This window comes from Telopea speciosissima, chromosome 8, assembly GCF_018873765.1.
Source record: "Telopea speciosissima isolate NSW1024214 ecotype Mountain lineage chromosome 8, Tspe_v1, whole genome shotgun sequence".
NCBI classification, from domain to species: domain Eukaryota; kingdom Viridiplantae; phylum Streptophyta; class Magnoliopsida; order Proteales; family Proteaceae; genus Telopea; species Telopea speciosissima.
In genome coordinates, this window is record NC_057923.1 from 10,786,347 (window position 1) to 10,800,873 (window position 14,527).

The 14,527-nt window shown below is 39.3% G+C and overlaps 1 protein-coding gene across 4 annotated transcripts in view; it reads right to left on the reverse strand.

Annotated features, from left to right (window-relative positions):
- The window catches only part of LOC122672704 (putative potassium transporter 12), a 27,036-nt gene continuing 12,509 nt past the window's right edge, over positions 1–14,527 (reverse strand). The window contains exons 1-10 of one of the 4 annotated variants that reach the window (XM_043870174.1): positions 14,293–14,411; positions 13,932–14,171; positions 10,456–10,684; positions 10,070–10,318; positions 3,476–3,526; positions 2,799–3,059; positions 2,005–2,057; positions 1,705–1,819; positions 1,329–1,583; positions 1–1,186 (exon numbers count right to left, since the gene is read on the reverse strand). In XM_043870174.1, the coding sequence (XP_043726109.1) occupies positions 141–1,186; positions 1,329–1,583; positions 1,705–1,819; positions 2,005–2,057; positions 2,799–3,059; positions 3,476–3,526; positions 10,070–10,318; positions 10,456–10,684; positions 13,932–14,162 (2,490 nt within the window). In that variant the 5' untranslated portion in view covers positions 14,163–14,171; positions 14,293–14,411 and the 3' untranslated portion in view covers positions 1–140. Of the gene's footprint in view, positions 1,187–1,328; positions 1,584–1,704; positions 1,820–2,004; positions 2,058–2,798; positions 3,060–3,475; positions 3,527–10,069; positions 10,319–10,455; positions 10,685–13,931; positions 14,180–14,292; positions 14,412–14,527 lie in introns of those variants that run through there. The other 3 variants (XM_043870176.1, XM_043870177.1, XM_043870178.1) reach the window with 3 other exon arrangements.

Here is a 14,527-nt window from a genome sequence, read left to right on the forward strand (position 1 = left end):
TTTAGTAACTGAGACCATAAATGCCTACTTACTTCCTCAACAAATTTTCAATTCTGTTATTGATTGGGCAACAGTTACAGATGGCTTACAACAGATGCAAACAGCCCCTCAAGAACTCAAACATGAGAGCATTGCCTGGTTTAAACCATATAAGTTACCCCAACTTGCATGATATTCATGTGAGGAACTCTCATATTTGCTGCTCCAGCCCTGCAATTATTCCTCAGGAAAGCATAAATATAGTTTATAACCAGCTTCTTAAGGAACCAAGAATCTTTCCTTGCTCTCACATCCCCATGCCCAAGCAGATACGTAAATCCTGAATCCATGGCTTCTCTAAGGGCTGAAAGTTCATACTCCAAACTTGGATTCTCATCTGAGGACATGACACTTGATGGCAACATGGGGACGGCTTCCCCTGAGCTAGACGCCCCTGCCTCTGTTCTTTGATCCTGCAACAGTGGAACCTGAAGCTCCCCGACCTCACTACCCGGGATCAGAGACTCCCTAGACCTCATTGAAACATCGTCACATTCAGTCTCTTTTAAGCTGTTCTCCAATGCAAGATCTTGAGCCTCCTTTCTCAAAAAACTCTGGAGGCTCTCAACCAAAAGTTGCTCAAAGGCATGATGATCTTCCTTCCTGACATCTTTGTAACCATAACGGGCAATGCAGCGGAACATGTGATAGTCCTTTGTGCAAACCCTTCTGAAAAGAAACCTTTCTTCTTGAGGGACGACTGGGACTGGGACATACTTGATGCAGACAAAAACAATTGTTGAATGAATGGCCGGAAGGCTGACTAGGAACTGTCCAAAGACCGAGGGAATCCCTAGTACCAGCTCATTGTATAGTAATCCAATCCCTGGGACCCTTACTGTCCCAAGTGTCGACCCCAGTTCAAGAAGAAAATCCATGGAAATCTTTTCTCTGACCTCGCTCTGGTACTTTAACACACTTCCATAGTTCCAAATGTACATTATACAGAGGAAACAAGAAGCAAAAGCAAGCGGAAGCCAACCACCCTCCTTGATCTTTGTCAAGACTGAAGACAAATAGATGAACTCTACTGACCCAAATACAAGCGGGAAACACAGAGCCAGAAACAGGTTGGTCTGCCATATTAGAAGCATTACAACTGTCACCAAGATCGTGCTCACAATCATGACACCAACCTCCGCAATGCCTGCAAGAAAATTTTGTTTTGCGTCTGTAAGATTCACTGTCATTAAGTGCATGTTATAGGAGTTGTTACCTGATCATTCTCATGTTAATAAAACAAGACAGAGGATCTGCACGCAACAAGCCAGCTTGAGAGAGTACTTAACCGTATGCATTAGCTATATCAGTTGTGCTCCTGAAGGTGGCAACCACTAGAATGCACATGACCATCAGGAACCAATTGATGATGGGAATGTAGATCTGACCCATGAATCTCCTGGAGGTGTGAATAATCTTCATCCTTGGGAAGCATCCTAGGGCCATGGATTGCTTAATGCAAGAAAATGTCGCTGATATCATCGCTTGACTGGCAATCATGGCAGCAAGCGTGGCTATCACAAAGACTGGCCAGAAAAGACCATCTGCTTGTCAGAAATATTTGAATATTACAAGAGTTAGTATGAAGATATGGAAAATATCTGAAAAGCATTTATCTATAGTTGAGCCAGGACATAACCGAGTATAATGATCGACAGTGCTCACCTGGGACAGAATCATAGAATATTCTTTCCGCAGAAGTTGGGAATTTCATCAGATATGCAGCTTGGCCCATGTAACCCAAGAGAAGACACGGGAACACAACACAGGTGAAGGCAATCTGTGGGCACCAGATAGATTTCAAATAAGATTATAAGATGACACCAATTATACAAACTTTCTATTTGGGTCATAAACACATATATCCAAACACAAATGTGTATGCATATAGTTTTGTATGAACCATGCGTATATTGAAGTATACATCCATGGGAAGGGCATAAAGAATTGAGGTAACAGTAACACCTGTATAGATACGACAGAGAAATGGCCTAAATCAGCAAACATTGCTTCAGCCCCTGCAATCACACAGGAGCAATATGTATTAGAAAAAAGATATATTCCATCTTATATATTCTGATACTAGCAAGTAGAAACTGTTTTATTAATTATTATTACTCAGATATACCACTCTTAAAAGGGGGGGGGGGGAAAAAAAAAAGCGCATCCCGGTGCACTAGGCTCCCGCTACTGCAGGGTCTGGGAGGGGAAAATGTACGCAGCCTTACCCCCACTTCGCAGAGAGGTTGTTTCCAAGTTTTGAACCTGCAACCTGATATACACTCTTGATGAGGTAATATTGATAAAAAGCTATTTCCTTGTCCTTCATACACAGTGGACTCAACCAAGCTCAAACTAAATTCATTGTCTGGCAATGAATAACAGGAGGCAATTTTGGATGGAAAACAAACAAGTAGAAATAATTACAAATCATAGCTTGGGTTGTGTATATTAGCAATCCAGCATCAATAAGCACTCTATTCTAGCTATTTACAACTCAACTCAACTCAGCCTTATCCCAACTAAATGGGGTCGGCTACATGGATCCTTTCCCTCCAGTCAGCTCTATTCAAAGCCATACTTGTTACATGGCCTACGATATTGTCTTTCCTCACCACTTCTCCTAGAGTCATTATAGGCTGACCATGCCTTTGCACCCTCTTGAAGAAATAATAAAGCTCCAAGCCATGATCTCAAACAAAGAAAAGTGAGGAGAGGAGAGAAATTCAGTGGAAACAAGCTTCCTCATGGTGACCCACCTGTAATGCACAAAACGCAACCACCAAGGGCAGACCACGCCTTTGCACTATTCCTCTTGAAGAAATAATAGATGTAAGCTGGATTCAATGCCTTTATAACTGTTATATCATACTTCAATAGGTTGTATATTCCAATGGACCCCAGGGAAAAGAACCACAGACCCAGTGCAGGTGCAAACATAACACCAACTTTACCAGTCCCAAACCTCTGAATGCTGAACAATCCAATGAGGAATACAATCGAGAGCATAACCACAGCATCTGCAAACAACACAATTGAAATCAATAATCTTATAAGTTCCATGGCACACTGCCATGAGCGCATGTTTCTATATATCTACACAGTAAGTGTAGCATTGTTATCAATTTCCCTTGCCAAAAGTTAAATCATTGCATAATCCTGACCATTTGGTCATACGAAACTTTGTAAACCATACAAAAGAAACTGATTAATCAGATGGCAAGGACAGTATGGTGGCTTCAACTTTTGCTAAAAAAATCTATAATCCATATCAAATTATTTATTAAAACTGTCCAATCAATGAGCATTTCCAACATTTTCTGTGGATTGCATCAAACCACCATCCTTCACAGTGAGGTGCCAAGGTAAAGAGGACTGCTAGGTATGAACATTAAAAAAATTCTTACATTCTAGAAGAAATTATGTATCTACTCACTTGTATCAAATCCCGGAATTTCACCCTGTAGTCCACTCACTGCAGACATTACTGCAATAGACATAGAAACATAATGAGACCTATTGGTGAGATCAAGGCAAACTAAACAGAGAGGTCTTCCATTTGCAGAAAAACTGATGCACGTATGGAACACAAAAACCCCTTATCATAATTTTTGTTATGACAAATGAATACAAATATTTGTTCAACCAGAACAAACTTCTCATAATACATAATCTATCACTTTTTGTCCTTTTCCTTTTTTACTCTTTTAAGTAATATGACAACAAGCATTAGTCTACACGGTTTTGTACAAATTATGTTGGAATGTAGAACTTCATTAACTCATTGTTGTCTTCTATAAGCTTTGGTTAACCCATGACATTGACTTTACACTTACATTGGATATATTGTGGTTGTTTATATGATCCACTTAAGATATATATGTTCTACACTTGTAAACAAGGACATCATGTTTTCACTTTTGTGTCAAACTCTCATTTAGTCCTAGTATTAAATGGTAATCTACTAATCTGCAGTGGGCGAGCCTTGGCACAATGGTTAAGTTGTGCTATTGCAACCTGTTGGTTGCTGGTTCAAAACTTGGAAACAGCCTCTCTTGTGTAGCAGGAGATAAGGTTGTGTACATTTGCCCCTCCCAGACCCTGCAGTAGCCTCGTGCACTGGGTTGGTCTTTTATTAAATGGTAATCTGCCAAGAAAAGGAAGGGTTCCACTAAACCATCTAAAACTAAAGGAGTTTAATTTAATACGATTCTTAACATATTTCTCTTTTTCTCATCAACAAATTCCAGCTATTAACCCCCCCCCCAACAAAAAAAAATACTATTGAGAGAAAAAAAAGTAACACCATAAAATATATTTAATTAAGAGTGAAGGAGTTATTCGCTAAAGGAGAGTTTCCAGAACAAGCTTGTATTTTTTTTGTTGGATAAATAAAGTCAAGAATTTATGGAGAAGAAAGTACAAAAAGGGGAAGAAGTGGGAGGTAAGAACAAAAGCATCCAATTAAATAAAAAATTTGCAGGCTTAAAATTCCCATGAAGTGGACAACTAAAGAAAAGAGCTACTATGTATGTGCTCCATAGTCTTAAACATGGTAACTTTATCATTGAACATGCCATAGAGAAGAGTTCCCAGCAAAGCTTGCATCGTAAGTAGTCATGCAAAATAGTTTGTGGCGGTCCTCCTTTTTTTCTCCTTCTTTTCCTCCTATCTAAGCACCTTTTATGTCTCTCTTTTCAATTAATAAGGTTGATGTAGATCAAGGGAGAGAACCAGTCTACCAGCGCCCATTGAACCAGCATGTTTGGGCCAGATTTAAGCCTATATTTTAGGCCCATAATATTCCAGATTATGAGCCCATCGACCAGCACTAAATCTGGTTGCTAGCTGACAGTTTTTGTGGGCCCCATAACCAGCTTGCATGGAGAAGATTTTGGAGAATATTTCACAGATCTGGTGGGACCCATTCCAGCATTGCATGTTGAGTGTTTTCTGGAATGGTTGGTGATTTGAATGGAGGAGTCTTAAGAGATTCTATGTAGAGTGCCACATATCAGTTTCTATTTCTACATATCTTGTAATCAGTTTTATTTTGGTGTAATTAAGAGTAGGAAGCAAGCTAGGGTTGTTTCTATTTTTGATTACTTTTATTTCTGTAACAGTGTCAGTATTATTTAATAACAAGGGCACAATTGAGCTCACGATTTTGAAGTTGAGAAGATTGGTTTCGCCATTGAATGCTGTGAGATGCAGTTATGGTGTGCGCGAATGCTGTCAAAATCACTCTGAATGAAAATAGTTTTTTGGACATCAAAACAAATGAATATTTTACCGCACTTTTGATTTTTAGCAATGTTTTACCATATTAAGATTTATAGAATTTTTAAATTTGAGAAAAACCCCAGCATTAGAAAGTTGAAAATTGCACCTACCACCGAAAATCCAATTTTTGTTCTTGAACTGGGAGGTTGACTTTTTTTCCTTTTGGAATTTGATTTTTTAACTATTTTTATTGGATTCAAATAGGGTGGTATTTGCTTATTTATGAATAATATCTTAAGTAAATGTAATATGTATTACATTTACTTAAATATTATTATGCCAAAATCTGATAGTGCCATTGTGTTTAATTGGCCTAAAATAGACTGAATACCAAGTTTCAGACCCAAACTAGGTTTAAAACCCACCGAGATGAGGCTTCGAGTCGAGAAAAAAAAAGTGCACCAACTCGGCGAGATCTCGACTCGACTCGGTTTTTCAAGGGTCCGAGTTGGCACCGAGACCCAAGTTTTCGAACCTTGGTATGAACCAAATTAAAAAGAGAAAGACTTCTTTTATTAGAAATTGAATAAGTTGAAGTCTGTTTGGCCAGAACACAAGCCTCACAAAAAAAATTCATCCTTATTACATTGCCTAACTAGTGCTGGAAATAAAAGAGACAAAGTTCCTAAGGGGGGGTAACCTAAGCGAGAATGTCATTGCTGTAATTCAAAGGAGACGAAGGAATTCTGATATAGTTAAGAAGGTAATGCAGCCGTAGGACAACCATCATCAAGCATGTACAATCCACCATGCATTTTACCACATCCAATCATCTTCCCCGTTACCAAATCCTAAAAAACACAATGGGACTGAAAAAAAGTTACTCTGCACTTCAGATATCTAGTAAGACTACTAATGGAAAGAAGATTAGTAGTAAAATTAAGAATATGCAAAACAGAAGATAAAGTAATGGAAGAGGAGCAGCAGATGGAGCCCTTTCCAGAAACAGATGAAAGGGAACCATTAGCTACTTTGACTTTGTCTTGGCCAGAAGTGGGAGAATATTTATGGAAAAGGCTGGAGGATCCAGTCATATGATCAGTGGCACCGGAGTCTATAATTAAGGGTGCCAATCGGTTCGGTTCCATGCCTTAATGATGTGATCCGAAACCGAACTGAAAACTGAGTCAATTTTGGGACTGGAAACCGAATCCAAACCTACTCGGTTCGGTTCAGTTACGGTTCTAATTCGGTTTCCAAATACGGTTCCAATTCGGGTCTAGAGTGTTAAGCTAGAAAAATTAGGAATGTCTGAGATACTTTGTGTATCCATCCTGATAAGGTGCTAGTATTCAACAGAAATGCATTGTAGAGAGTATTAAAACACTAAAACTAAAATTGAATTCACAACACCCAAACACTACACCGATTCACAAGTTCATTCATTAAAAAATAAGGAAAAAAAAATCAAATAGAAGTAGCAACTCTGAAACATCTTTCTAGATTTTACTTTCTACCAAAGAAAATCAAGAGATGTAAATGTGTGATGTATACAAGTGACCACGATGAAGAAGAAGCACCACCAGTCCACCACGCTACCACGTATGTCCAGCAAAAGAGTGTCAGCGTCGAAGCAGATGGAGGTTGCAGGCAGCCTTGCAACGAAATCTCGCAGACGACTTAAAGTGTGGGACAGTGGGTCCCTGTGGGATTTGAGAATCAAGAGAGACAGTCGCAGTCTCGCAAACGACTTGAAGTGAAAAAATGTAAAATAATAAAGCCATAAAGGGGAACTAAGGAAGGAATATGAAAGGTCATACTCATATAGCAACAATAGGGTTTTGGAGGGTTATTCGGTTCGGTTTCGGTTCAAACCGACAGTTTTTTAACTGAAACCGTATCCAAACCGAACTAAATTAAATACTCATATAACAGATCCGAAACCTAACCGAATTTATTCGGCTCGGCTCTGCTCGATTTCGGGTTCGGTATTCGGTTTCAGCTTGGTTTTGACACCCTTATCTATAATCCATGGACTGGAAATTAGCAATGCGTAGTGACACACAAACGAAATACATACCTAAACAGGCAAAATTGGAACCTAATGGGGTAGAAGAATTGGCAGGAGTCGATGTAGCAGAATCAGCGGAAGCCTTTAACATACAACGAAAAGCTTGTAGTTCTTCCTAGGAGAGACCAAGTTCAGAAGTGGGAGCAGTGACAACAGCTTCAGCGATTAGCTTTGTTTTTAGAGTTTCCACAACCACGTTTAGCCTCAAAGTCAGCAGGTTTTCTATGGAGTTTCCAGCAGGTAGCTTTGGTATGATAGGGTTTGTTGCAATGTTCACATTTCACCACCTCCTTGGTAGAATCAGCAGCAGTGTGTGGAGACCCATCTAATAACATAGAACCAGATCCGGTTTGCAGGGCAGATCTCTCAATAGGGGAATGTAACATAGCAGCGCGGCGGCTCTCTTTAGTATAAACCAAGGCATGGGACTACTCCAAAGTGGGAAAAGGAGACCTGCAAAGTACTTGAACACGAATCTGATCGTATTCAACATTCAAACCAGCAAGAAATTCATACATCCGTATTTTATCCACATGTTTGCGATAGGTAGCAATGTCGGTTGCATTGGTAGGCTGATAATCAGAATTATGGTCCAGTTGTTGCCATAAACTCCTAAGGACAGCACAGTACTGTGAGATGGTTAAGTCCTTCTATGTAGTGTCATGGAGCTTCTTACGTATTTCATATACTTGAGCATCATTCCCCACCTGCCCGTAGGTTTCCTTTGCAGTAGTCCATATTTGGGTGGTTGTATCAAGTAATAAATAGCCACTAGAAAGCTCCGGTTGCATAGAGTGCAGCAAAAAAGACATGACCATAGCATCATTGGAAACCTGTCGATCTTGGAGAGGACCATCCTGACTTTTCAGTGGCTCCAATGAGATGTTCAGTAAGACCATGACCACCAACAAACGCTGGCCCCGTAGAAGGAGAATCCTTCCTTTTGAACGAGAGTGGATTTGGGTTGATATGACTTTTGTTGGTTCTTCAATCTGTGACACTGTGGGGAAACTTGCCTTTTGCGCTGTCATCAATCAAATCTGGATGAAACATAACATCAGGAAATGGATCTCCAACTCTCGGTCTCTCCGCCAGATTTGGGACGCCATTTCTTTTGATATTAGACCAAAGCTCTCTGCTGTCCAATTTTTTTGTCCTGATTCCCCATGGAACAGGCATATTGTTGTGTCCTAGGGCCTTCCCATTTCCTCTCTCCAGCCCCCTACCTCTCCTTCCTGAGGTCCGGGCTGTTTGTGTATTCGATTTTCCTTCCCCTTTTCTGGGGTCTTTTGTAGTTCTCTTTCTTCTTGGTAATGAATTCTTTATTCACCCAAACAAAGACCACGACCAGCAATAGTCAAATATGTAGATTTGGACCACATCAGGTAGTTAGTACCATTGAGCTTAATGGCAGCCGCAAAAGGAAGATAGTCATTCCTTGTCAGTCTTTCAACTCCGAAGGTAGCAGTAGTAAGATCAGACATTATCACACAATCTAATCACCAAAAAATCCAGTAACAGATTGGTGCACGTAGAACACACCAAAATTCAGATTGATATAAGGGAGAAATTGATTCTGAAAAAGGTGAAAAATTAAAATCTTCAATGAAACAGCTTGAAAATAAGGTCGGGTGCTCCTTTAGGAAGGGCAGAACTGCCCTCAAAAAATCAGCTTCTTCTGACAAGTGCACCCCCAAAATGCCAAACCCTGACAGTTGAGATCGATATGGGGAGAAAGAACTCTGTTGGTGATGAAAAAAAAGATAGATGCTGTCCACAATGCCTGATATGGATCTCCAACAAGAGAAGACTTGATCTCCAATAAAAGAACTTTGATCTCCAAAAAATAGGAAGACTCTAAAAAACGCAGAAGAGAAACAGCAGCTATTGATCCAAAAAGAACTTCTTCTAAATCATGGAGGTAAGGTGGAGGGCAGCAACTAGATCAATTGATCACCTCATTAGTGCTGCCTTTTAAGAAGGGTGAGAACCAAGGGAAGGAAAGAAAAAAACGAGAAAGGAGGAAGAAGAGAGAGACGATGGAAGAGGGTGGCTCCTCTATAACTTAGATCAGAATTTTTGGCTTTGATACCATGTTAACAGAACAATTAGAGATGTAATGCTTGAACGATCTTATGGTCAACACAAACCTCTTATTTATAATTGAAGAATAAATTACATAGGACAAATATATCTCTGCTATAGCCGACTCTATTAAGAGAGTAGGCTACACATAAAAATAAAACCCAAAAGACCAGAATACCCCCACGGTATTCTAGTGTACATACTTTAACAGTTTAGAACTAGAAATAAGATCTAAGGTTCCAAAAGAACAAGTATGGGTATGTGTATATAAAATGAGCATAAGAATCATCATCCTTGTACTCTTGGTAAAGCTAGCTCTATGCAGTTGTGAGGTCATAAAACCTCTTGGTGAGTTTGTGCAGTCATGTGGAATCCAAATATGTGCAAATATCATGACTATAAGTCGGTGCCTCATGCTACTGTTTCTCCATATTCATTTAGTGATGCAACAAGTCAGAACTAAGAAATCATGAGCAGTATATTTTACCTCAAACCTCTGCACCTTCCCCCCCCCCCCCTAAAAAAAAATGTTGAGAGATTTTATTCAAGGGTAAGGGATGGAATAAAGACGTGTTGCACATAACTCACCCCCTAGCGTTTCCTCAGAAGTCTTTACAAATAGCAAACAAAGAGGAGGAAGCACCAATGTACCTGACATTGCTGGTGTAAGAATACCATCCCCAATTATCATAGAAGTCCCCATCAGAACCAAAAGCAATAGACAGGTTTTCATGGAGGATCTCCTTTCCAAACAATCTTTTATCCTTAATGCCCTCTCCAACTCTGGAGTGGGTAGTCTGAGCTTAAAACTAGAGATAAGTTCATCAGCTGGCTGCTGATTCGGCAATAGATTAACTTTTGCATACCTACAAATTAATGAATAAAGCGCAAATGTGCCTCCTGAAAAAAAAAACACCATTTGGTCAACAAATGTTGATTTAACAGATAGATGCCTGAGATTTCATTGAATTGTGTAATGTGGTCATATAAACGATTTAAAGGAGGCAAAAGATTTATTCAAGTTTTCAAATTTTTACCTTCTCCATTATCATTAGCTTTGAGCACAATAAAAACGTATTTAGCAAAAGGAATAAGAGCAATTGTGTACATCACTAGCGATAAAGCTCCCAAGACATCAACATCTGACTTTATAGGGACCTTGCTAAAAACATCGGCAAAGACATACAAGGGACTTGTGCCCATGTCACCATAGACTACACCAAGTGTTTGAAATGCCAGTCCGAGAGTACCCCAAATGGAGAGATCCTGAAGATAGAACATAAAATCTTAGTAAGAAGGGTAGAAGAGTCCTAAAATACTGATCATTATATGACAAATGAAATGTAAGAAGCATGCAAATCATCATTTGTAGATTTGTCTTGAAGACAAAATATAAGGCTGGAGTACTTGGTACCAAGTGGTCACGGGTTCAAGTCTAGAAACAGCCTCTTCACGAAAGCAGGGGTAAGGCTGCATACATTATGACCATCCCCAGACCCCGCAGTGGCGGGAGCCTTGTGCACTGGGTACGCCCTTTTTTTTACTTGGTACTCTTTGAAATGAGAAAAGATTAACTAGCACATGCTAGAGTCTGCACCATTCTATCCAAGTTACATGGCGGGACACAGGAACATGTAGCAGTATCCAACCAAGACAACGGGGTAGACATAATATTGGGTACATCTATTGACACAAGCCTGTTACATGTGAAACACAAGGAATTTTTTTGGAGAGACAGGAGAGGGATGAGAAGGGAACAGTGCCTTTGTGAAAAATGCATGATGAATTCCTCATCTAAATATGTCGAGAATGCCTAAGAAAAGGTCTACAAAGAAAACCCACAAGTAATTTCCTTGATTGTACATCAAATGTCCTAATCATGACCTAAACATTGATTCTAACATTTCTATTAGCCAATTGCCACTGAGGACTGAGGATACAATGCAATGGACACAGAAATGACAAAGATAGGGTGAGATGTGAAAATTTTGTTTGTGTGATGCTAAACACACATCAAGACACAATTTAAGCACCTCAATATGGGTCTACACCCCCTTCCATAAGGCAAAGGCTGAGCAAAAGCTCCATGTTCTTCCTTTCAGGCATCTAATCCTTCTCAACAAGGACAGATGATCTAATAATTCCAGCAATCAAGCTTATAAGCCCATTTCAGCTTAGCCTATCCAACTCAATCCATGAACCATCCAGCTTACTCCATCTCATTGGTTGTAGTTTGATAGCTTGGCTAAGCATAGAACTTGGCATCATCTTTAATGGTTAATCAGAAATAGGCCAAATGTCCCAGTAGAGTTTTTAATGCTCCATAAGTCTTGAATTGTAATGTTTAATTGTCATTTTGAAGCGAATTCACTCACTGTCCCTTGCATGGGAAGTGACAAAGACTAGAACCTTTAAGTATTAGATGTGTGCATGTATATTTGATTTTCCATGCTGCAATAGAAGGCCCTTCGTGATCAGACTGTAAGGTGGCTCACTATTGTGCTCAGATTATTCTTGAGACGATTGCCTACACGCCTTCCCTTTTGTTTCTAGAATGTGTAGAATAGATAAAGAGATGTGCCACTGTGATCAGAATGGGGACAAAACTGGTTACAAGCTTCATATTCGTGGTTTTTCTGAGAGAAATTGCATTTCAGATGTCTCGATTCTGTTGTCAACAAGAGAATTTTGGAAGTGATCAAGCTCATTAGCATCTATAGATTGACAAGAATTACACAGTATAAGACAAGATCTCAACTATATGTATATTAAAAGTTTAAAACTGGTGACAAGCTTCATATTCATGGCTTTTCTGAGAGAAATTGCATTTCAGACGTCTCGATTCAATTGTCAACAAGAGAACTTTGGAAGTGATCAACCTCATTAGCATCTATAGATTGACATGAATTATACAGTATAAGACAAGATCTCAACTTTATGTATATTAACGCAAGACGAGTGATTCAAAAGACTACCAAGAATATGACAAAAGGGAGAATGTTTCCATTTTTCATTATGTTTGATAAAAAAAAGTTTACTATGACTCATTTTCTCATATTGCTTCTGATTGAAAGTTCCCTCCTCAAACAGATTGCTCTAGTAATGGGCCATGTTGATAACACTCAAACCAAACCTTACTTGAACTAAGTTCTCTATCATGAACCCCCCTGCTATTGGGGTTCCATGCAAAAGCAATGATCTCACATTGAACGTGAATAGCCTGATGTGAAGGCATATAAGAACTTGGGCACCCACTCCTTAACAGCTAACTTTTAAGGGTGAGTTCTACCCGAGTCCCAACAAGTGGTATCAGATCCAAAGAGTGGAATCAAATCTCTTGGGGAAGATCTCAGTTCTACATGTACTCCCATGTGAAAGGAAAAAATTGTTTGGGGTTCCACATGAAATCAATGATCCCACATCAAATGTGAGTAGCTCGATGCGAAGGCTTATGAGGACTTGCGCACCTTCTTCTTACCTAGACGAGGTCCTGTGGTTTTTTCCTTTCACCTATTAGTGTGTTCTTTTGCAGTTGAATTGATTTGTTTCAGTGTGTTACTATATTGCACATACTTGATTATCGTTGTGTTTCTCTTGCACAAAAGTGGGAAAGGGTTTCATTTTACCAACAAGTGCTTGTTGGTTTCAAGGTCGAATTTACCCTTAAAAGCTAGCAGTTAAGAGAGGGTGCCCAAGTACATATATGCCTTCACATTGATATGACATTCCCAAATTACAATTAAAGCTGATGGTCAGATTGTGACATATAAGTGGTTCTCAGAATTAGAAACTGGGGGTCAAATTAGTAACAAGATTCCTTTGTCAGGGAAACAAATCCAGTCCAGTGTCGAGTTCTTAGGAGGAACTGTCCCTTTAAAATCTCAGCCAGTTCTGATGGCTGATTAACAGATATCAAGAGAACTCAAAATTACAATTAAGCCAGTTTTGATGGTTGTAATTTTGGGTGGAAACTTGAGATCTTCTCCGAGGAATTTTCTCTCGGATGCACACCAAAGTTGCCACTGGCTCTAATACCACTTGTTGGGACTCAGGTAGAACTCGTCCTTAATGACTAGCTTTTAAGGGCGTGTTGTACACGAGTCCCAACACCTGCAACTGATGGACAAACATAAAATTTTGATTGGTCCACAATAACAGGTTAACCAATTCTTTGAAATCATATCAAATAAACCACTGCGTTAAACTCATGCACCTACATCCCTGCTCCCCCAAAAACAGTGAGACTAAAGTGAGAGAATAATTTAGAAAGAATTGACAGAAAGAAAATCATTTGTTACTTAAATAATTATGACACTTTTTAGCCTATGTCAAATATCAACAGACTTAGAGCCAATTTTAGAAACTACAGCATCAATTACTCTTCATGATCAATGGAACCAAAGAACACCTACATGGTTATTCTGCCACAAAAGGTAAAGAACACTAAAACAAAACGCATACATTGTGTCAAAAGAAGATAAGATGAAAACTGAGAGGAAAAAAAATACACTACCTTCGAATGTTGATCATGGGAGTTAGCTATAGACATGGCTTCAACATCAAACGAATCAACTCTCTTTGGTTTTTTCACAAGCCTCCTTCTGATAGACCCATGATTTTCCCTGAGCTGGTCCTCTTCAAACAAGGATGTTTGGGTAGACTCTGAATCTACTTCGCTTCCATCCACCCATCTGGACTCCGAACGAACCAATCGAATGCTCTCCTCAATTCCTCCTTGCTCCATTCCCTTATTCTGCGGTACTAAGAACAATGAAATGAAAAATAATCATTATATTCTCGATAAATAAAAACCCCATTGCAGGTACAAATTCGCAGGAAGAAAAATCTGGGGAAAAACAATAAATAAAACAAACCTTGCAGTTCTTCGCTGATTTCTTCACGATCTCGTGAAAGGAAAAACCCAGTTGCGGAAATTCCTCTTTATGAATGTAAATCACCAAGAAACAAACCTCTTCCTAATCTCTTATCTCCATAAGTTATAGGGTTACAAGACAGAGAAAGTTTTTCAGATCTTTCAGTGTACTACTGCCTTGGATGGCCGTAGAAATTGTTTCCCTTTTTTTTTTCTTTTTTTTTCGGTGAAACGTA